General features: G+C 47.2%; 1 protein-coding gene across 1 annotated transcript in view; it reads left to right on the top strand.

Moving 5' to 3' along the window:
• CARMIL2 (capping protein regulator and myosin 1 linker 2) overlaps positions 1 to 23,080 on the top strand; it is a 123,521-nt gene that overhangs the window by 85,219 nt on the left and 15,222 nt on the right. The window contains exons 33-36 of the mRNA XM_090062483.1: positions 4,645 to 4,748; positions 8,324 to 8,729; positions 11,044 to 11,163; positions 17,906 to 17,942. Of these exons, the coding sequence (XP_089918609.1) occupies positions 4,645 to 4,748; positions 8,324 to 8,729; positions 11,044 to 11,163; positions 17,906 to 17,942 (667 nt within the window). The remainder of the gene's footprint in view (positions 1 to 4,644; positions 4,749 to 8,323; positions 8,730 to 11,043; positions 11,164 to 17,905; positions 17,943 to 23,080) is intronic.

Below are 23,080 nucleotides of genomic sequence, written 5' to 3'. Positions count from 1 at the left end.
CTTGGTGATTATGGAAGTCACTCAAAACACTTGATTATCCCATGGATTCTATGAAATAAGAAATAATTGCCTTGTGTTTAAGAGGCCCTGGAATGGCCAGGACTCTTAATACTTCAGACCTTGGGTCTTCACGCAAAAAGATCTAAGGCAAAGACTATATGGCCTATGGAGCCATCTCAGTGCTGCTGCTGAAAGATAAGCCCAAACCACTTGCACCCACCCCCAGGCTGGGATTCAGAGGACTCCAGTTCTAAGTGATTTCCTAGGTTTCATAGACATTAGGACTGGAAGGGACCTTGGAAGAACATTGGGTCCCATGGGGCAGGAAGTCAGCTAGGGTCAAAGGATCCCAGCAAGATAAGCATCCAAGCATTTTTTTAAAAGAGTCCAGAATAGATGCTTGCACCGCTTCTGGAGGGAGCCTATTCCACGCCTTGGGGGCTCGGACAGTAAAGAAGTTTTTCTTTATGTCCAGCCTAAAACAGTATTGGAGGAGTTTATGACCATTGGACGTTTCAAAGTGGTTTTTGAAAGAAATGCAACTTACTGAGATTCATCTAATTCAGCTCCAAAGCCAAGGGGCTTATGTGCTACACAAAATGCTCTAGATCAGGGGTTGTCAACCAGGGGTATGCATACCCCCAGGGGTACTTGAGAATGCCTTAGGGGGTATACACGGGTGGGTGGGGACGGAGTACTGCCAGGCACCATCCCACGCTGCCCTACAGGCATCACCCACCCGGCTGGATGTGGGGGGCAGGGGAAGCTCGCACACAGCAGCTGCTGCCACTCCACATTTGGCCACACACTGCCCCCTCCCCCCCGCTCTGTGTCTGGCCACGGGGGGGAGTACACTGATCCAAAGAGGTTGAAAACCCCTGCTCTAGATAATGAGAAAACATACCATATAAATAGATTAACAAGAGAGTTATAGATATGCACCTCTGTGTGTGGGTGTCTGTGCAGCACAGACTCCTTTGCAGAGAACGAAGCAATAGGCATATGCACCCGTTAGTTATGAGCCAGAAACTAATTTCTGTGTAAAACTTCACAATATTCTAACCAGAAAATACCCCAAGCACTTCTGGGCTTTCCAGGGAACCCTGTCTGCTCTGTCTTTCTGCTATACAGATTTCCCTTGTTTTTTTGATGGTTCTGTATGTGTGAATTTGATCTTATGCGATGACTCTTTTTATACTAAAAATTCATTATATGCAAGGTAAATCCACTCTTTTATGCATTTGGTGTGGTGGAAGCCGGCAGTCAGCTGCTTTGTGCAGTGCATTGTGGGAGTGACCGCACCAAAATAAAGTCTCCTGTGTGGATCTGTGCTCCTCACTGGTTGACCACGACATGTGTTTCTGTAGTTGCCATCCCCATTATGGTAACATTCACCACCACCCTGTGCTTGTGTGTACTGCCTGCTGTTGGCGAGTACCAAAATTGTCTTGTAAAAGTGGTAGAAATGGGCCTGGGATCAGTACAGTCAAGGTCTTGGAACATATCCCTATTTGCTACATTGTAAAGTGGGCTCCCTTTATGTGAATTCAAGTTATGCACCATTTTCCAGGAACGCATGTACAGCATAAAGTGAGGGAAACCTGTACATCAAAGGTTTCCTCTCAGATTAATTTGTTTGGGCTGGCATGTCAGGTTGATCACATGATTTGAAATGCAGCTGAAGGCTGGGAGTTGCAAGTGTCCTGTTAAAGAACAGTCTGTGTAGATATGGAAGCACCTGGCTGGTCTCACAGAAGGCAGGTCCCTTCTCACAAGCATACTTCAGTGATGTTGTAGGAAGTAAAGCTGTGTTTGTAACCTGTGCATTGATGCTGAACATGGGGGTGGTGATCACTAGGAAGGACAGAGAAATGATGCAGAGGGATTTAGGAGGTAAGAAATATGGGTGTGGTATGACGAGCAGAACCTGGAAAGGGAATGAAATGCAGCTAGAGAAAAAGCCCTAAAGATTTGCTGGCAGATAGTGTGGAGAACAGAGGAGAGAATAGAGATCCAGTTGGATATGAGCATGCAAGGGGAAATGGGCAATCATAGACTAGTATGACTGGGAGCCACACTAGGTGGTTTTGTGTTGCAAAGTAAGGAAACAAGTCTCTCTCAATCCACAGCACTGGTATTGCTGTCTCGGGAGTATTCTGCTCAGGGGTGGGTACTGCAGCTCAGCAAAAAAATTGGCGAAGGGGAGGGAAGTCATAGAAAAGTGGCAGCAGTGTCCCACAAAGCAGTATGTGAGGAGAGTATTTAAAGGTCCAGCCCCCCAGATGGGAGAGCGGGAGTGAGCACACCAAAATAAAGTCTCCTGTGTGGATCTGTGCTCCTTGCTCGTTGTCCGTGACAGGTGTCCAATCCTTTTGGATATAACCAAGAATAATGGGATGAAATGAAGAAACAGGTAGCAGGCTAGGGATGACAGTAGGGCCTCTAAGGGCCTCTGAGGGGAATAGGAGTGGATCCGTACACAGTGATTTTGTCTCCTAAACGAAATGGAACAGAGGACATTCATGATCTGACTGGAGAATGTGCTGGTGAACGTCCTCTGGGAGATCATGCTGCAAGGGCCCAGGGCCCAGGCTGTCAGTGTATGTGTGAGGGTGGAGGGAAGGCAGGTCAGATGATGTTATGACCTGCTAATCTACTGATTCATCCCAGCTCTGATTACAGCCAGGTATAGGCTTGGATTTCTCTTTTGAGGAGGAGCCTGCCTGCTGTGGGATGTTTCCTGAGGGTATTAGAATTGGGATCCTGGCTGAGTAGCTGCTCTGTTAAATCAAAAGAAAAATGACACATGCCCAAGGATACCTGCTGTGAAGAGGGAAGTGTTCAAAGAAATGGCAACTCCCACATCCGGCACTTGTGGACACAGGGAGACAGGAGGCTGCTCAGGAGACTGAGCTTCTCTTGTGCATTAGGACTGTGTGAAGTTTTGATGAGTGTTTTGTTTCAAAGCTGTTTTCATAGTTTCGTAGTTGGTAGGGTCGGAAGGAACCTTGAAACAGCAAAATTGAAACAAACAAACAGCTTCGAAACAGCTTCAAAATGAAATGAGGGCATTTGAAAGTTTCTAAACATTTCGAGTTTCAAAGCAGCCCATGGAAAGAGGTGGGGGAGAGCCAGGGCTGTACTTTGAGCAGCTCCGCCAGCCCCATGCAGCTCAGCTCCGCGGTGGGAGAGGGAGTGGCAGAGCCACTCAGAGTGCAGCCCTGGCCAGTGGCTCTCCCCCACCTCCCGCTGCCAGGCTCAGCTCCGTGGGGCTGCAGAGCCCCCCGCCACCGGGCTGTGCTTGCCAGGACTGCGCTCTGAGCAGCTCCGCCACTGGCTTTCCTGCCATCTCCTGCCGCCAGGCTGAGCTCCGTGGGGCTGGCGGACCCACTCGGAGCACAGTCCGACGGCTGAAGGCTCCTCAGCTCCACGGAGCTGAGCCTGGTGGCAAGTGATACCAGTCTTGCTTTTAGCAGTTTCAGGTGCAGTTTCCCAGGAACCCCTGCATCTACCTCCTTGAAACTTGGCAGGCTGCATGCCCTCAGAAGGGGGCTACCATCCTTGCAACTTCATCTGAGTCAGGCACAAAATGACAAAGTTATAGGCATTTTCACGATTCCCCATTATGGCTTATAGGTGAAACACTGAAACATGTCCAAACAGCAAAAGAGTTTCAACAAAATGACAAAACAAAACACTGTACCTTTGAAACGGCGAGACAGAAGTCAAAATGAAATGGTGCTTTTTCATACAGCCCTATTGTGCATCTCACTGGAGCCATGTGAACTTTGCAGATCTGATTTTACAGAGCATAAGCTTAAGGGCAGCAGGCTTCTAAAGGCATCATATAGGGGGCTTTTCAGAACCTAGCGCTGAGGAGCTGGAAACACTGCAGCAGGGCAACCTATACACAACGTAGGCCTTGGATTATAGCAAAGTCATGGAAAACCTATGAACAAAACACAACAAGGCATTGCATACCGGGACAGTTTGACAGGAGGCTGGAAGAGCCTTGTCATACAGCTGTTTCTTGGATCTAGGTGTACCTCTGTGAGCTTGATCTTTTAAGTTGGGATTCTTTGCCTCCAGTATTCCATGGCTGTGAAGGGGATTTTTCAGGCTCTTCACTGTGTGCTCTGTAACAGAGAGGACACTTTGAATGCTGCAAATGGTATCTGGGTTGTGATTTTAATCTGGAGTGTTTTTTATGTCCCTCCTAGTACTTGGCCACATGGCACTGATTATCAGAAGATTCATGAGGAAGTTATATACGGGGTGGGGATGTTCACACACAGATATACATCCCTACATCTTTTTTTTTGTGCAATAGAACAGATAATCCTAGAAATAATAGAAAAAAGTGCTGGAAGGGATGTTCAGAGGCCATCTTGTCCATTTCCTGCCCCAAGACAGGATGAGCTATGCCTAAGGCATTCCTGACAGACCTGTCCTTTAAATCTTCTAGTAACAGAGAATCCACCACCTCCCTAGAAATCCTAGTGTGCTTAGTAGGAACTGTAGGGAATAATTTCTTGTTTGTTCTTGGCATAGTTCACCCTAAAGTCAACTTTCTCCTGACATCTCCCCTCCTCTATCCACTGCCATTGCAACACTGTCCTGCTGACTGTGATTTATTGTTCTTAGGTTCAGCCAGTTTCCTGTGACAACGATGAGGATAGGAGCATTACTAGAGTGGATGAAGGGCTAGACGAGTTCTTCACCAAGAAGTTGATCCAAGAGGAATTGCCGTAAGTACAAAACAGGTTAATTCAGGCTCATGAATGTTACCTGAATATGAACCAAGGATATGTGAACAGGGTGACTCTCCTCAATTCATTCCTCAAGGTAAATGACCTTGCATGTTTTCAAATTCATACTACAGGGTTACAGTTACTCCTAATAACTAAGGTTTATTATGTTTCTCTACCTCTCTTCACTCAGGAATCTCAAAACACTTGATGAACCTTCATAAAACCCAACACCCTTATGCAGTGGGTCAGCCATGTGATTCATGCATCACAGAAATTCAGTCATTTTCTGGGGTGGAACATAACTGCTGTTGTGTACAGCAGTACTACATGGCAGTTTTTAGGACAGTGAGTAAAACAGAATTGGAGCCAAATCCTCAACTGGTATAAATGTGCATGTATCCATTGATCTAAAACAATTAATACTGGCTGAAGGTTTAGCCCACATGGTCCCATTCAAACTGCCAGGGTTGGGATTGAGGATGGCAGGATGTAATTGCCTACACTGGGACTACACATAGACATGGGGGCCTATGACCTCATGCTGAGCAAAGAGAGCAGTGGAATTTTATAGGACCGCAGCTTGATAGGTTCTCGGCTTGGGGTCTGATTCCAAAGATGGAAATGCAAAAATGAAGAAAGGTTGGTCAGCACAGCAGTGTTCTTGGCTTCTAATTCTGTACTGACTGTGCAGGGGATGTGTCATCTAATGCAGTCAGTACAGAACTGGAAGCCAAGAGATCCTGGATTCTAACCCTGAAACAAAACATTAGCTGGGCACATGGTCTTGGGCAAATTGCCTCCATGTTTGTTTCCTTATTTGCAGGAACAGGAAGGACTACTAGGTCAGCGCTTTGTAGGCAGGAAGTGATGTGTCAGTGCTGAACATGTATCCTCAGACTTACAAAACAGGCAGCAGCAGCTATGTAAGGCTTGGCTCACTGTGGTTTGCAAACAAAACTCTGCAATGCCTGGGCTCCTCAATGCAAGAAAAGGAAAAAGGAGCCCATGGCATAATCCTGCTTCACTTGGACAACCAAAGTGCAGCTTGAAACTAACTCTGAGTGACCTGACTATTGTGTAGGGCCAATTCTATCACCTCTCTGGCTGTGTTGATGTCCCAATTACAGGAAGAGAGAGATGCCTGCATCTCTGGAGGGTGATTATATTCCCATAATGGGGGCAGTTCTGTGCCCAGAGAGGGGGCAGTGGAATCACGGCTACACAAGAATCAGGTGATTCAGTTAGCCTCAAGCTGCCCTTTGGTGATCCACTGGGTGAAATGGGATTCTGCCCCATGTCTTTTCATATCCTTTCCTCCCTCTTTCATATACTTCTTTAGTCTTTGTTCCCCTCTTTTCCCTGGTCCTGTAATTCTGTTGGGAAGTACCTTTCTCTTTGTTTCATCCCTGCTTATTTTTATTTCCCTACAGTTGGTCACTTCTGATTTCCCTTGATTTGCTGACATTGGTTTGAGTGACATCTGCCCTCTTCTCTCCTCTTTTGCAAAATCTGACCTGTTTCTCCCTGCCACAGATCTGCTCCACATGTCTGCACTGAACCCCACCCCAGACTTCCCAGAAGGCTGGCCATCCAATGCACAGTCCATCTCTCTCATGAGAACAAGAGCCAGGGACATTAACCAGTGCACAGTTGACTTCTACAATAGAAGTCATGCTTTGTTATATAAAACAAAATACTCATAGGCTCGGGCCTCAGGAACACAGTACCTCTCTGCTCCCATGGGCTATGTGTTACTAAATGGAATTCATCTGGCAGGGTTGGGGGAATCTTAAATGTCCAGGCTATTCTAGAGCACCGATTGAGCAGAGCATGGTGCATAGCAGCACATGGAACATCCTGTAAGTATTGTCAGTCATTAGCACCATATTTTGAGTGTCAAGGTATCCTGCCTGCAGGGAAGCAGGTGTCATTCTCACACAGGCAGCTTTTATTCCGTACTCCCAGGTTGATTTTAAAGAGACAGGGGAGGCAGCTTCTCAGTGTGGGTTGGTGGCATTGTCCGCACAATGCTCTTGGACCATATAACCCTGAAGGTAAATGCCCAACATGTCACTTGTGTGTTGTGTCTTGGGAACATCTTCTCCATGTTCCTGACTAGGGCTTTAGAGTATCCGGTGAGGACTCTGCCCATGAGCATCTGTCCCAGAACAAGAAGAGACATGACACAGGAGGGGCAGACAAAAGTGACAGTTTTCACCTGAGCTGGCTCCTGAAAGTGTTCTATAGATGTGACACAAGTGCATGGCTGCAGAGAGCTTTAATAGGGCCCAATCCCATGACAATCTGAACCATCATTACATGAGGTTTCAGATGAAGGCACTCCAAAGCAGAGTGCCTTCAGTAATTTGTGTCAGTGTGTGCCTGGAACAGGGCTGGGATGATGCAGCCCAGCCCTACTCCCAGCATTGTTTTTAGAATGGGAGGAGGGGAAAGGGAGTGGCCAGTGCTGGAGGATGGGGCAGGTGGATTGGAGGCCCCCTTCAAAGTGGAGAGGAGGCTCAAATCCACTGACCCCACCCTCCAGTGCCAATTGGGCAACCCCCAGAACAACTCCCTTCCCCCCGCTCCCATTTTGAAGACAGTGCCAAGGGCTTGAAGTGGGGAGGGGTGAGGCTGGCAGAGAGCAGCTGCAGACTCATAGCTGCTCTAAACTGAAGCTAGATCCCCCAACCCCTGGGACCCAACAGTGAATACCTGTTGGGTCTGGGGGATTGTGGTAACTCATGGTGCTTCCTGGGAAGTGCCATGAGTTACAGGCAGAGAGCTGCACTTCTGTCTGTGCCTTGGGGTTTTAACCTGCACCATGCTGCCTCAGTGACTGAAAGCTCTTGGCTCTGTACGTCACTCAACTGTGAAGGCCATGATGTAAAGCTGCGCTAAGTCAGCCTGTAGCACCCATGAGTGTTTGTGCATGTAAGACCTGTGCCCCCTGTGGAAAAGCATCCAGGCACGAATGTTTCTGTATTGGCCCTGGCAATAAAGGAAGAAAGATGGCTTTGTTCCAGGGTCAGTAATCCCAGCCTCAGGGCAGGCAGAGCTGAGTTCCTGCCATTCCTTGTGGTGTGATCATTCTGCGACAAATTCTTCCTCTTTCGAATAACCCACTGTCCTATTGTCTGGAAGGTAGCCCATCTTTGTATTGGGCAGCATGCTTGTGAGCTGGAGTTGCTGCCCTGAACACAAGCAGCTCAGCAGTGCTTAGCAATGCTGCCTTGCCCATTGATCTTTCCACTTTTAGTGGTCAGTACTTTTAAGCCAACAAAACATCCAGCAGGTGGCCAGAGCAGGGCCCCCTTTGTCCCAACCTCTGAGCCAGGATTTGTGACCCACTGTCTTCTGAGGGGTGTGATTGGTTCCCTTTCCCTCTCCTTTCACTGTAGGAAGAATGGGCAGACTCCCCCAGGCTACAGACAGGCAGCAGAACATCTGAGAGCCTGCCACAACTCTCAGGACTGTGAGGCATCAGGAGTACAGTAGCCCCAACTCCAGCATTCATTTCATATCTCCAGTCTGCAATTGCACTAACTCTTTCTGGACTTCTCTTATCACAGCCGAGCTGCACTGGAAATCTGCCTGGATTCAGCTCCTCTCGCATCCTCTGGCTCCCGGACCTTCAAGAAGAAAATAGGAAACTTCTTTGCATTCAAGAAACCCAAGTCCACCAGGGTCTCCAAGTGTGAAAAGGAACCTGAGGGGAGCCCAGTGGCAGCCAAAGGCAGGAAGTCTATGCTGAGTGACATTTTAAGGTCTTCAAGTAAGGCAGGGGAAGCTGCCAAGCCTCTGAGCAAATCTGAAGAGGGTGGGTTGGCTGTGGAGCCCAGAGCCGATACAGAACACAGCCAGACCCCCGATGCTGCCCGCAGGATCAGGCCCAAGTATTCCAGAGAAGGCAAATCACAGTCACTCATACTCCTATCTGGGGAGGATGAGGAGGTGCTAGGAGTGAAACATGAAAAGGTAACTCCCCTACCCTCTAATCCCCAGAGAACCCATGCTCCTGGAGATCACTGCCCAGTGCTGTTGTGTCATTAGTATATTGACTGTGGCATTTCAGGCCCCACTCCTCCCTGCACAGGGCAGGAGTGGATCCAAGTGTAGCTAGATGACTGATTCCCTGAAGCCCTGGGGACTGGGGGCCCTTGGACCATGCCATGTGAGAGTAGCAGCTGGGGACATTTTTTGAATCCCCAAAGCAGGTAAGGCAACTCCTTCTTTCCCATCTGTGCTCAGCAGCACCTCCCCTCCCATTCCATCTCTCTTTCTACTTATGTCTTTGGGTGCAGGAAGGGGACATTCACTTGCCACTGTCCTCAGGTGACCCAGGAACAAGAGAAACCCCAGAGCTGCTGTGCTGCTCTCCTCTAGCTAGGGCTCTGGGAAGTGACTACAGGGAAACCAGGCTCAGCTGGAGACACTGGAAGCGGTGGCAGTGGGCAGGTTCAGCTCAATCCTCCTGGGTGTTCTCCACCAGCCCGGGGTACTGCTCCCTGGGGTACTACTACCTTAGAGGAGGGGAAACCTGCCCGCTACCACCACTGTCCCCAGCTGAGCCCAGCTTTCTGTGCAGCCACTTCCCACAGTCTCGGCTGCAGTGGGGCAGGAGTGGCTGTGACATTGGCTCCTTCCTGTGCCCTGGGGCATAAGTAAAAAGGGTGAGGGGAATGAGTGCTGAGAGCAGTGAGGGGAAGGGAGAGCTTCTTACCTGATTCAGGGACTTACAAAGTCCACGGCATGGTCTACTCAACCCAGTGTTGGGGAGAGAGGGGCTAGGGGGGGAAGGATACAGCCACCCCCTGCAATGCTGGATGCTGCTTTCACATTCCCCTCTTCAAAATCCTGATTCACCTCTGGCAGGGGGATTTGGCCTCTGGCTTTTGGCAGGTACATTGCTGAAGTAACTCTGTGATAGAGAGCAGAAATATGGAGATGGCCTTTGCTTGAGATTTATGTCTTGCGCTAGAGAGGAGACAGACCTGGACTAGACAAGGAAGGTAAAGGGCTAGCTTCATTAAGCTGGTTCTCTCTGGCTCTCTCTCTCTGACTGTCCAGCCTCTGCAGCCTAAAGTAGCTACACAGGGGCAAATGTGATCCCATGCCCATTGTTGTCATTGGAGAGACTCCCGTTACTTTCAGGAGTGATGGATCAGGGGCAGGTAGATGAATGGTGAGGGATGAGGAGGTGATGGATCAGCCCTGGCTTGACATAGATGTTCATGGAAAGGGCTGCTGCCTTACACCACCGACAGAATCTGTTGCATTCATGGAAGACATGAGCACAGGTGGGGATGTGATGCTCTCTTGCTTCTTTATGTCTGTAAAACAGTAGGGAGGTTTGGGTGATGCCAACCAGCCCAGATGCAGCTGAGCCCCATTGTAGTCCTCACATTGTCCCAGTTTGTAAGGTATAACAGGATAAGAGGGAGACCAAGGGGAGTTCCATGGCAGCCAGTAGTACAGACTTAAGCTTACTCCCAGTGTTGAGGCTGGACTGGGGAACACAGGCAAACACAACAACCAGAAAATGAGCTAATCACTGGGCTGGCAGGTTGTATCAGAGGGAAGTGGTATTGACTGTAAATCTGTTGCCAGCTGGGGAGGGAGGGGAGATATCTAGAGAGGCACAGGCACCAACATTATGGCTAAGGCATCATGGCACTTGTCTCTTGGCAGCATGCCTCAGACTAGGTAGGATAAAGAAAGGGACAGTACTTGCTTAGGTACCTGAGGCAAGACCCTTGCCTTCTTCCCTCCCTTTTCAATGGGTAAAAGGTGTATAGTATAGAAGGGACCCTATAAGTCCCAAGATTGGCTAAAGGAGGATTCCTGGATTCAGGCACTGTGAAAAACAGCCAGCCATAATGGCAGCCGGTGTAGGGGGGCTTGGGGACATAGCACAGAGGGCATACAGGGAGAAGGGGCAAGGTAAAAGGTGTGTGTTGGGGTAAGGACACAGCACTGTGGAGATTCCAACATTGCAGAAGCCCAAGGGGCAGCTCAGGAGGGGCATCATAACTTAGCCAGACCCCCACAGCGTTTGAGTGACACCAGGGTCTGTAGAATGGCCTGCAGTTGGGATGGCACAAACATGGTTTATAGTTGTGGGCTACAGACCTCGTGCTTTGCCTCTGAGAGAGAATGCAGAATCTTACCCTAGCATCCCATTACCTAGAGCAATGGGTCTCTAGCCCCACCAGTCTGCACACTACTCTGTCATTCTCAGCCATGAGAAGCAGCCTGATGGACCCCCTGGCTTTGCTCTGTTTGTCCTCAGAAAAGGCACTTTGAGAAGAGTGATGGGGAGATCCCCAACTCCTTTGAGCAGCGAGTCCATGTCATGCTCCACCGCATTGGGGTCACCAAGGTCCTGTCCTCTGAGGGCAAGAAGAAGCAGGTGAGCTAAGCCTCTGTGTTTTTCCAAGTCCCACGTGGCCATTGACACCTGCAGGTCTGGTTGGGGCTGAGACAGCATTTGCAGTATGGCACAGACCATCCCACAGAATGGCATGGCCCAGAACTGAGCATGGTCTCCCCCTCCCAAACCTCTTTGCTAAACTCAGTCACATGGTCTTAGAGGAAAATGAAGTCTCCTAGTAAGTGATAGTCCCGCAATTAGAAACTCAACTGACAGTGAAGTAAAATCCAAGTGGAGCAGGCTGACCAACTGTTCATAATAACCTGGTTAATGTGCATGTATGCCATTGCCCTGTCCTGGATGGAATTAGAACAAAACCTGTGCAACAGGGGCCTGATGCTGCTAATGTTGATTCTGCTTTCGCTGAGGCAGTAGAGAAGGAGGAGCATTCTGTTGCTGTGAAATGGTCATTCGTTTGCTTTTGTTTGTTCCCTCCTTGGTAACTCCCTTTTGCCTGCTAATAATAAATGAAAGTGAATGACCATAGAGATTGGGGAGGAAACGTGCCTAAAAATTTGTGCCAGTAGTATGTTTACTTCAACAGCTGGCAAAATAATCAAGTGACTCATTCTGGCATCTGACCATACTCTTTCTCAGATCACCTCTTTAAATTAACATTAAGTCTTCTGTAATGCATTCTGTTCTATTCTGGCATGTATTACCCGATTCAGATAACAGTGTGTTTAGAGACAGAAGTTGCTCCGTAGTCCACTCTTTGCCTGTGGAGCTGTGGGGTGTTACAGAGCAAAGTGGTCTACCAGATTGAAAGAGGATGGCTGTTGGGACCATAATGCAGAAAACTGGGATAGTTAAAGTGTTTGCTATGGATGGGCAACTAGTAACTGGAAACTAGTCTGTAAAACTCATGAGTTGTAGCCTCTGGTGGGCAAGGTAATAGTGGCTTGGGCACTTTATTTGGAGATTTGAGAAATGGTTTGTTTTAATATGGCCACCCTGATTTTCAGCAATAGTTTCTCATTGCTCATGCACAAGCAACCATGTTTGCAGGCAACTGTAGACACTAATGGTAGACATATAGCTAGTGTGAACATCTGCAGCTTGTTGTGAGCACAGATTGAGAGGCCTGATTGAGTTATGCTTCTATGAAAATTTGCAATGCCATGTAACAATATGGGCAAAGATAGAACTGATCTATAGATTTGCTTTGAAAGGCTGAAGTGTTTGAGGCCAAGAATGGAAATCAGTGTAAAAGAGTGGGTGTCTTTGGAAAGGAAATGCACACCTAACAGTGCTACAGCACCCTTAAAAGGATCTTGCAGCACCCAAAGGTGCCTGGTTTAGGTACACAGAAACCTTCAAGTTTTTTTCCTGCTCGCCTCAGAATATTTCAGACTTTGCTGGGAAAGGAAGGAGATTGGGGAAGCTGCTTTGCCTTCCTCCCTGTGGACATAAGTGTCCCTCTTCTCTAGGGATCTCCATTGCTACTCCTATGTGAAGGCAGTAAGTGGGCCTCTCAGTGAAAAGGTTTGTTTAATGTATGGAAGGAGAGCACAGCAGCTGTTTCCTTCCACTGCAAGGTTTTAAGGCAGGGAAGGAGTTCCCTTGCAGCTTTGGGGGCACAGGAGTCCTGGATAGGCCTTTGGCTGCCTTCACAGTACAACCATGAAAAGATAAATAGCAGATTAGCAACATGTAGTGGCATTGCTTACAAGCAGTGTGAATTAATCTAACTTGTGACCCTGCCTCCTGAACACTACTTAGCATTTGAAGCCTGCTTGATGACTCTATCCTAGTTAAGTTCCCCCAAGCTGCTGTGCTTGGGTGCCACCGGAGCGAACTCAGATGCTTGCCCTGTTTTCCTCTTTTCTCATGAGTATTTCTTTGGGATTTGGGCAGACCCATCTAGAGCGGTGATTCTCAACCAGAGTACCGGGGCATCCTGGGTGCTGCCAGATTTTTTTGAAGGGCGTCACAAGGTGTGACGAGATAAGCAGATAAACTAAGCACGTAAACCAGGCTCAGCCTTGTCCCTGCCTGAACAATCCCCCACCCCTACTGCCCAGGCCCTTTGTAAGGAAGTATGCACTGTAATATATAAATTAGCTTTTGAAATTGGGTGCCACTCAGTTTACAAAGTTATGGAGGGTGCCTTGAGTCCAGTTAAGGGTGTCTTAAGTCCAGAAAAAGTTGAGAACCACTGCTCTAGGTTGTTCTGGACACCCAGCCTATAGGTTATTTCTTCTCCTTGTGAACTCTTTCTCTTCTGCAGCTATCTTTCTGCTCTCTCTTCAGATCACCTTATTTTCCAGGTCCCTTTAACTGATTCATCATGTGATCAGTTCTCCTATCAGGGGACTATATGAGAGCTATCATCCCACATGGAGAAATCTAGGTTTCCTGGATTGGCCACCTTCTTTAGCATATCCATGAAATCCCACTCACCCCACCCAGATATTGCTATGCTGCATGTGCATAAATCCTTTGATCATATGTTCCCTGCCTCCCATGAGTGTCTCTGGAAAGAAGCTAACCTTTGAGATTTGGTAGTAATCAGCAGAACATTTAAGAGGTAAATTGAGCCATACGTAATATTTCATAAACGAGAGCATGCAGAGATTCCCACAACCTTCACAGCGGGCTTGAAGCAATACACATTTGAGTGGCATGCAGAGTAGCAGATAAAAGCAACTCATTAGGTCTTTGTCTTGAAGCTCAATTCAACGTGACTGTTTTGGTGTCACATCTTTATACAACCCACATGTATGCCCCTAATTTTTCCAGAGAGCCTTTTGCTTGCCACCACTTGCCACATTTTTAATGTAGCAGCACAGCCTGTGGTCATTCATACAACGTGTCAAGATCATGCATTAATGCCACTAGTGCCACTCAGGCAGCCTTGCTCACATAGATGCTCAGCTATCAGACTCCTGACATCTTGACAGCACTGCCCTGAGCTGGAGAAAGGTGACACTATCCTGAGTTAATGTGAGAAGCAGATGATGGGGATGCTTTGTGACAGCTGCTGCAGAACACAAGGGGCAGGGAGCAGCAGGGTTATTTCTCTCTCATTCTCTACTTTAGCACGCTCTGGTGCTGGTGGTGGAGCATCTCCGAAAGCTGATAGGTGTTGGATTTCCTATTGCCATGAGTGTATCTCCAGAACATAGATGCTTTGAGGGAAATGTGCAGCCTTTCTATAGAGATAATTACTTTTCCCCTGAGACCTACTTATTTGTTTTTCACTAGGATAGTCCTCTCTCCTGGAGCATTAGTATTGTCCTTGTGTCTACAGGCCCTCATTGACGGGGATCTGGGTTTTCCATTTGCTGTGGAAAAATGCAGATTATCTCCTTAATGAAGAAAAATGCAGATTTTCTCTTTTAAAGGAGAAAATCATGGATTTTCCCCTTTTAAAGGAGAAAAACACGGGAAGTGGTGGGTTTTCCTTTGCCCGCTGGCCACCTTCCTTTGAGGAGTGAGGGCTCCCCAGCAGGGCTGGGGGGTCTGTGGCTTGTAAGCGAGGGGCAACAGCATGGGCAGGAGCAGGGCTGCTCAGCGCTAGGAAGCAGCAGGGGGGAGCAGCTGCAGCTGGGCCTGTGTTCTGGTGAGTGAAGCGGGTAAGGGGGGCTCTGATTTTTCCATGATAAAAACCCCAAATCAAATGCCAAAATGTATAGGTATTTAGAATTTATTTTATTATAATGACTGAGGCACTGGTAGGCTTCCAAATTGCTTAAAAATTGTAAATATATCAATAAAACATTGTGTTCAATTTTTATATATATATAATGATATTTCATTTTAATTGAGGAAAAACACAGATTTGAGGGGTTCTAATAAGAGAATTTGTGTTTTTATCAGAGATTTTGCAGTTTTTAAACAGAAGAAAACAGGATCCCTGCTCATCACAAAGGCATGGCTCTCCTGTAACTAATGGATTTGGGCTTGAGAGGATAAGCAGTCCATTTGTGGTCCCAAGAGAACATGTCATAGAAGTTAGAGTTACAAAAGACGTATGACGTAATTCAGTCCATCACACAACCCATATAAGATTGCTCCCCTTATATGTGCTCCAGGGCTTTACACTGCCTGGTTTTAAATGATGCACATGATGGAGTTTCCCTCTCTTCCAATCGCTCTGTTTTCCTTTGCTGCATTTTCATGCTATTGCTTTTTTGCAGCACCTCATTAGACCACCCCTAATGACTTCTCTGCCATCTCAGGGCCGGATTTATAGCCCACACTCATTGTTGGAGGGCATCCCATTAATATCACCAGGCTTTGGACCAAGACCTTTGTGTAGAAGTTTTTGCAATTTGCGTGGCCTCTCCCTCATCAACATGGTATTCAGCAAATTTATTTAGAAGCTTGGTTGTTTAACCTGCCTCATAGGTGGCACCTTTCTAGCTGCTTTATCTCTTTGAGCTTCCCTGTCTCTGTGATGGAGAACCCAGAAGTGCGCTCAGCATTCTCAGTGGAGACAAACCTGTGCTGCATACAAAAGAGCTGTTGCCTTCCAGTTCCTGGATGGTAATGTATCTGCACTGACATTTGATGCTACTATACTCGCATTATAAACCCTTAACTAATTTGCTGCCCCTTTTCTCTTAACTGTTTTTCAGGCTGCGACTTGCCTGCCTCTTTGTGCTAGTCTTTTCTTCCCAGTTTAGAATGAACTGCATTTTTCTGACTGAGGCTGATTATTTCTTGTCCATGAAGTCCAGGGGACCAAGGTTCACATCCTCTTTAAGTTTAGCATGGATGTCAAGCATAAATAATATGCTGGATTCTCATGGCAGTTGTTTATTTCGAGACTTTTTGTTCTTCATTGGGCACCTTCTTGCACTGAGCACTTCCTTTTTTTCCAATCCCAAGACCTCAGAGAAGGTTCTCCAAGCCCCTGTGAAGTCATTTGTAAAATAAACTTTCACAAGGCTGGGTAACAAATGCATTATGAAAGCCCAGTTATCTCTGCTGCATTCCCTTCAAACAGTGTGGGTCTGATCCACTGACAGAAATAGTGTATGTGGTCAGCACCTGTCAGGATTGGGTTCTCAAAACCATATTCTGTGTAACATTTCCTTAAACAAATGCATGTTCCTAGCAGTTCCCTTTCCTTGAAAGAGCTGCTCAGACAATCTGTTCCAAGCAATCTCTGTTTTTACATGTCATCCTTTAGGGAGTTGATTTTCCAGCCAGTGGCTGTTCTCATGGCTCATTAACTTCACAGGTACTTACAAATTCTTCCCTTAGTAGCTAAGTAAAAGCTCTGCTCTGTCCTTGCCTGCCGACTTTAAGGGAAGCCCTGCTATATCTGAGTCTGGATGATCTGTAAATTTGAACCTCATCACCTCTTTTCGCACAGGTAGCTCCACTTCTTCCATGTGCAGCCCCAGTGCTGCTCACCTTGTGACAAGCATCTTGCCTTGGCCTTGGTCACTGGAGAGCTCTAATGAACAGCCAGTTCCATTTTCAAAGCCTGCTTCAGCTTCAGCAAGAAATGCTGAGATGTTACACTGCAGCTTGGCCAATTGTGAGTGTGATCTCTTTCCACAGAGGCATTTGCTCTCTGCCTCTATGCTGTCCTCTGCTGTGATTCCAAGTTGGAGAAATTTCAGCATGATTTCCGATGTTCTGCCCATTGCCCCATGGTCACCTTTGCCCTCTGTGGATGCCCTGTTGAGAGATATAAAGGATTCCCTTTCTTTGCACCTGAGGATCCCTGGCACTGGCAATTGGTTATGGTCAAAATTCCATCCCACACCCTGAGAAAGCAAATCCTTTTATCCACTCTGTTCCCTAGATTATACAGCCACTGTTCAAGGGGCCTTTCTTGGGTCCTCATGATGCCAAAATATCTACTGGACAATAGAAAAAAGGACATTCAAGGAAAGAGGCTTCTGAAGTAGTGAGCATGGAGATAATTCTTTTTATTCTTAGTCAGTGGCAAGGTCTCCTAATATGGTTTCTGTTTTGGACCAATTGGAGATATGATCTCATTGGCTGGAGATTTCCAAAGCACCCAGGTAAGTTAGGAGCCCAGTGACACTGACTTTCACTGGCCCATAGGCTTCTAAGATTCAAGTTCTTCTTTCCTGAAGAATGTGCACATTTTCTCCACACAGGCACTCATTTAATCAAGGGTAATAGGCTTGGGGGGAGAGAGTCTCACAAAAATTAGCTAGTATGAAGTCTTCTTTGATATCTGTATCAATCACACTGTGCGGATTACTCAAGGGCTTATTTTACTAAAAGCTGTAGTTAACTCAGTCTCATGCTGTACATGGAGAATGTCTGTGAAATGGAACGGTGAAGGAGAGAGTGTTTTTTGCAGGAAAGGCCAACAGTGTCCCTAAGGAACAGTCAGGGTTGTATGTCAGGACATATATGTGGGAGGATCCTTGAAACCATGAGAGGACATGGAGCCCTGAAAAACGTGCTCAATTTTGCCCATTCCATTTTGTCTCCATTGCTCCCAGAGGCAGTAGGAAAGGGCCTCTTGGGTCATATCCAAGCCAGCTCTCTGGGTTGGGCAGTCTAATTTCAGTTACCCAGTGAATGTTGTTCCCGCCCATCTACAGGGAGACTACTGCAACCATTGGGGATCATCACTGCATTCAGCTTCACCTGATCTTTGCCTGCTTTCTCCCTGTAGTTAGCATGTGGGTAGCTCCAGAACCAGTCCTTTCTGCTTCTTTGTGCCTTGGGATGATGAGGTTCTCCATGGGATTGGTTTTCTCTCTATTTTGTTTTTTTGCAGAATAAAGATGGTGAGATCAAGAAGGCTGGTTCAGATGGTAAGTCACATCCGATCCCCTGGCCCCTTCACTGAGGAGCAATCTCCATCTGAGCAGTCATGTTCCAAGCCAAGGCTGTGGAATTCCAAGACAGCAGTCAGAGCATGTAACTTATATCCTTGGCTGGAGTTGACATTTGCTCCTGGGGAGACATCCCAGCAATGCCCCCTGTTGCAGCCCCAAGCACAGCTCACCTGGGGGCACCAGCAGGTGGGAAGGCCATCATAGCCAGAGCACTTCAAGGCTTCTGGTGTTTTAAGTACTATGTTGGGTAGATCCATTTTGAGCAGTCAGATGACTTTGTGTTCATCAGTGGCTGCTTGAACCTTGCCCAAACTAGCACCACTGCTGGTGGAGCTGTATAAGCAAGAATGGCAAAAGAGGACATATTTGAAAAGAACAAGGTAGTAGAACCAGGCACTAAAACTCCTTGGGGGTGGGCAGAGGCTGCATCTGTGTACATTTTACTTTGCATATGGCTGCTTTCTGTGCTGGGGAGAGACTGTGCCAGGAGAGGCAGGCTTCTGTGAATGGAACTAAAGATGACACTGGTGTGTCTAGGACATGCCACCAGAACCTCTCGCTTCACATTCCCAGAGTCCCTGAGGCTGCTGCCATTGTAGGGGTTCTGCTCCCAGTTGCTCAGATGTGAAGCCACTTTGGGATACAGACAAGCTTTCCAGTCCTGGGCCATAGCTCAGATCAGGCTAGATGCAGAGATGATTCTTTTAGGGTCCAAGGCTTGCAGTCCCGACCTCCCTATGTGCAGCCTTGCTAGGTTTGCCTCCACAGTTCTGTATAAACTAAATCTCTAGCTGGAGTCAGGAGGGAATTTCCCTTTTGAGTACCATTCAACAGCCCTGAGCCATTCCTGGGGTGGGGCTTCAACTTTCTGGAGCAACCGCTGTGGATAAATGCTGAGACAATAATAGATAAATAATAGGCCATGGCTCTCATTCTATATGGAAGGACTTGTACTGAGTTCTGTCTCTGGCACAGTCAGTGGCAGAACTTATACTGACTTCACATGGAGCACAGATTTCCCCATCTTCTCCAACGTGAATAATGAAATGCTGCCTTTTGAGGCCTCTGTACATTTTTCCTTCAGGGGTATGCTACAAGGGGTTTTATGGAGCAATATTATTACCAGCTCTAGGCTTCATGAAGCAGGAACACCACTGAGTGAGCTTCTCTGGCTGCGTTAGGGAGATCAGACTAAATAATCACAATTGCCTTTCTGGCTCTATCATCTAAGAAAGTAGTGAGATTAATGGTGCAACCCAGCTGGCTCTGGTGTAGCAGTATAGTGTGTTACCCAATCCCCTGCACAATGCCTCTCTGGGGCATTGATGCCTCTTGTCAGAGGGAATCACATTGGTATGGACCAGTAATGTATTAGGTTAATTAAAATGATTAATGAGCTTTAAAATGTCCTTTAGCAGACATTTTTAAAGCAGACAGATAGCTTCACCCTTTTAATGATAATATATGAAAAAAATGACAAAATTCAAAAGCCCTGTATCCAGCAAGTTAGGTGATTTCTAGAGTGGTCATGTAGGAATTAGAGTAAGTAAAAAAAAGATCAGTCTCTTTCCCAGAAAAGGTAAAAACAAAGAAAAGGTCTTGCTTCTTTGAAAACATTCTCTTTTTTCAATTTAACTTATTTTTTAAAGCTTTTGTGTTGTTTAGAGAAGAAAATTAACACATCATCTTACTGCCTCTCTTATTTTTTCCCCCTGTGGAGAAAGGGGAGAGAGAGACTGTATTTTCTCACACATAACACTCCCCCAAAATAAAACCTGCACCATGTTTTTGAAAGGCAGAATATACAAAAAAGATTTTTCTGGAGTCATGGTTGACTGTGTGACATAGATAAAGTCCTCCTGGAAACAGAGTGTCCAGGAAGTATGGCATCCCAAGAGACCACCGGAGTGAGGCAGCAAGAGATTCTCAATGTGGCTGGAAGTTCCTGCTGCTTCACTCAGGCTATCTCCAGGGATGCCACGCTTCTTGCACACTGTTCCCAGAAGGACTTATTCTATGCCACATAGGTTAGGCCCCAGACCCTTGCAAGAGCAGTAGCAAGACTGTTAGTTCTTTCTTGTAACTAGTTCTTTATATCGGTTCCTGTAAATAAAGTGTTGTTTCCACATTACAAACTTCATCAAGATAGAGCCAGCAGCTGACTTGCTGCTTCAGGCATGAAGTACAGTATTTAGCCAATAGTTATGGCTGTGAGAGGAATAATACAGGAGTCTGCCTTTTAGTTTGCTGTGCCAGACAAAGTGGTGGCCATCTCTGCAGCTGTATGGTATGCACAGTTGGAAGGACTGGTTTAGGGAGGAAAGGTGTATACTGTAGGCAAGAAAATACGATATCTTATTATTACACGCACACACACAATTTTTATATTTGTTATTGCAAAATTGTTCATTAAAAGTGAAATAGTGTAACTCAATTGAAATATTTTCACAACTATTTTAGGTTAGAAGGAGTTGTCATGGAAAAATGTTCCCATGGAAATTTCTTATCAGCCCCAGAGCAAATGCTGTCTTGGAGGGTTCTTCAGGTTGGGAATCACAGAGAGCTGGGACTGCTATGAGATGTTGAAAAGCTACCTTCCTTCCAGCCTTATCCAGCTCACACTGAGGTCAGGGACAAAAATGTTCTTGACTTGAATAGAGCTAGGATTGGGTTTACTGCTACCTAGGCCTATCAATTAATCAGCAGTGTCAAAAATCTGGCCTGCAGGCCAGCCCTGTTCTGCCAAGCCCTATCATCTGGCCTGTGATGCTGTCTGTAAGTCTTAGACTGGATGAGCACACCACATGTAGCAAGTACCAGATCAACTTGACACATCAGATCCAGTCTGTGAGCCCAATCTGTGAACTGTATCCAGCCCATGAACTGGCCTTGTGGGCCAGATGAGTTTGATACCCCTACTATAAATGAGTGCCCAGCACAAGTGACACCGAGTGGCCAGTAGGAGAGAATTTTGGTCTGTACTGCTAAATGTGCAGTTCCCACTAGGTTTCTCTGGGGGACACTTTAGGTATTAACACGTAGGGTCTCTCTTTGGACACGCATTCCCTGTCACATTGGTTCTTACAGGTGACTCTTTCTGATTGGGCTTATACCCCTTCCCACACAGGTAGGAGAAGCGCTTGTTTCAGGTCACCATTTGTTGGGGTACCACCAGGCTGGAGAGACACAGGCTTGGGGGGACCTGGTGGCTGCCTGTAAGTGTGTGTGGGGGGGGGGGTGCCTGTTCCCCAGAGCACCCCATGGGATGACAAAGTCAAACAGTCACAAACTTCTCAAAGACCGTTTCAGACTGGACATAAGGAAGAATTTCTTTATAGTCCAGGCCCCTGAAACCTGGAACAGACTGCCGCCAGAGGTGGTGCAAGCACCTACCCTGGATTCCTTTAAGAGTCAATTGGATGCTTATCTTGCTGGGATCCTGTGACCCCAGCTGACTTCCTGCCCCTGGGGCAGGGGGCTGCACTCTGATCTTCCAAGGCCCCTTCCAGACAGATGGCTTCATTCCACAGGGTATACCAGGGGTGGGCAAAATAGGGCCTGTGGGCCAGATGTGGCCCACCATTCCATTGTGTGTGGCCTGTGGAGGACCTACAAAGTTTACAAAATTATTATTTATCTGGTCTGGGCTCCCTGTCAAAGATGACAGTAGACAGGGGCAGTAGGACCCAGGGGAAGCCAGCAGGAGTCAGGAGAAAAGCCAGCTGGGCTGGGCCCACCCCCACCTCCAGCCCCAGGAAGTGCTTGCCTGCTGCAGCTTTCCCTGCACCTGCCAACTCCAACACCATGTGGCCCGGGGCTGCATCGCTGGACCAGGGAGCAGGGGTGCAGGTACCCTAGGACCACGTGTGTGTGTGTGTGTGTGTGTGTGTGTGTTCGTAGGGCAAGTCCCACAAGCACCCCCCACCATACACATGCATCCACACACCCCCTTGCACTGCCATACATGCAGACCCACACACCCACTCCCTCTCTCACAGCTCAGCCACCCTCCCCTGACACGCATCCCCCTACAAACCCACACCCCACACATCCACATATACCCACATGCTCCCTCCCCCACATACCCACACCCTCATAGTCCCCCACAAACTTATACACACCCTCCCATGCCCCCCACAGCAGCACTCTGCCTGAAATAATTACGCACCCCTGGAGTACACCCACTGTGGCAGGGTACCACCATCACAGAGTGGTGCGGGAGGGGGCCTGAAGATTTTATCCCCACCTCTATAAAACCTAACTGTGGTCCAGTTCCCAAGCAACATAAATCAAAAATGGCCCTTTTTTAGTGGAATAAGTGTTCCACATTGAGGATTATGCTATAGAACAGCAGCCCTTTACCTTCCCATCTTAACTTACTGTATGTAACATTCCTGTGTAGTCTAGGCTATGCTGTGGCTTGGTCTATCTCCAAAAAGGACACAGGTCCCCTTGACAGCCTGTTCACATCCCTTATCCCGCATCAAGAGCCTCAATTTCAAATCTGCTGAGCTGAAGTCAGTTGAAACCTAATTTCAAGCAACTCTAGCTGAAGTCAGTGGCCTGTGAGGATACTAACACCTCTGAAAATGAGCGTCAGATTTTCTTTCATCTCTCATTGCTAGGCTATTTGAGGTAAATGTTTCCTGATGCAGGGTAAAGCCGTTTCTTCTCTTTGCAGGCAGTTACTTATTGTGCTTTCCTATAGTCTCCCTGCCCTGAGGTTGAGCTCAGTAATTATCCCAGAGGCTGATTTTTTTTTTTCAGTAGTTGAATCACTTGCATTGAGACCCTGCAAAAATGTAGAAGTAGGTGAATCTCAGGGCCTGTCTCCATTTGAATGTAGAGTAAGTAGTGCAGAGCAGGGGGTATCAAATATATGGCCCACAAATAAGGTATAGTGTAAATTCCCAGTACAGTAGCTATTCCAAGGGAAGCCATTCTTCTGCAAGTGTTCCCCATTGACTGAGGAGTCAAATGTCAAAGGCACCGAAATTCTGGCCAAAGAATGAGTTATTCCAGAATAGCTCCTGCACTTTCAGAGTGTTTTACATTAAAGCAGGTTGGATTCTGTTAAACAGGAACAAGGCACTCTTATTTTCAAAGAAGGGCAT

The sequence above is a fragment of the Crocodylus siamensis genome, chromosome 9 (genome assembly GCF_052110815.1).
Source record: "Crocodylus siamensis isolate JL-2025a chromosome 9, ASM5211081v1, whole genome shotgun sequence".
Lineage (NCBI taxonomy): Eukaryota > Metazoa > Chordata > Crocodylia > Crocodylidae > Crocodylus > Crocodylus siamensis.
The sequence above is the reverse complement of the archived record's forward strand: the minus strand, read 5'-3'. Positions and strand labels throughout refer to the sequence as shown.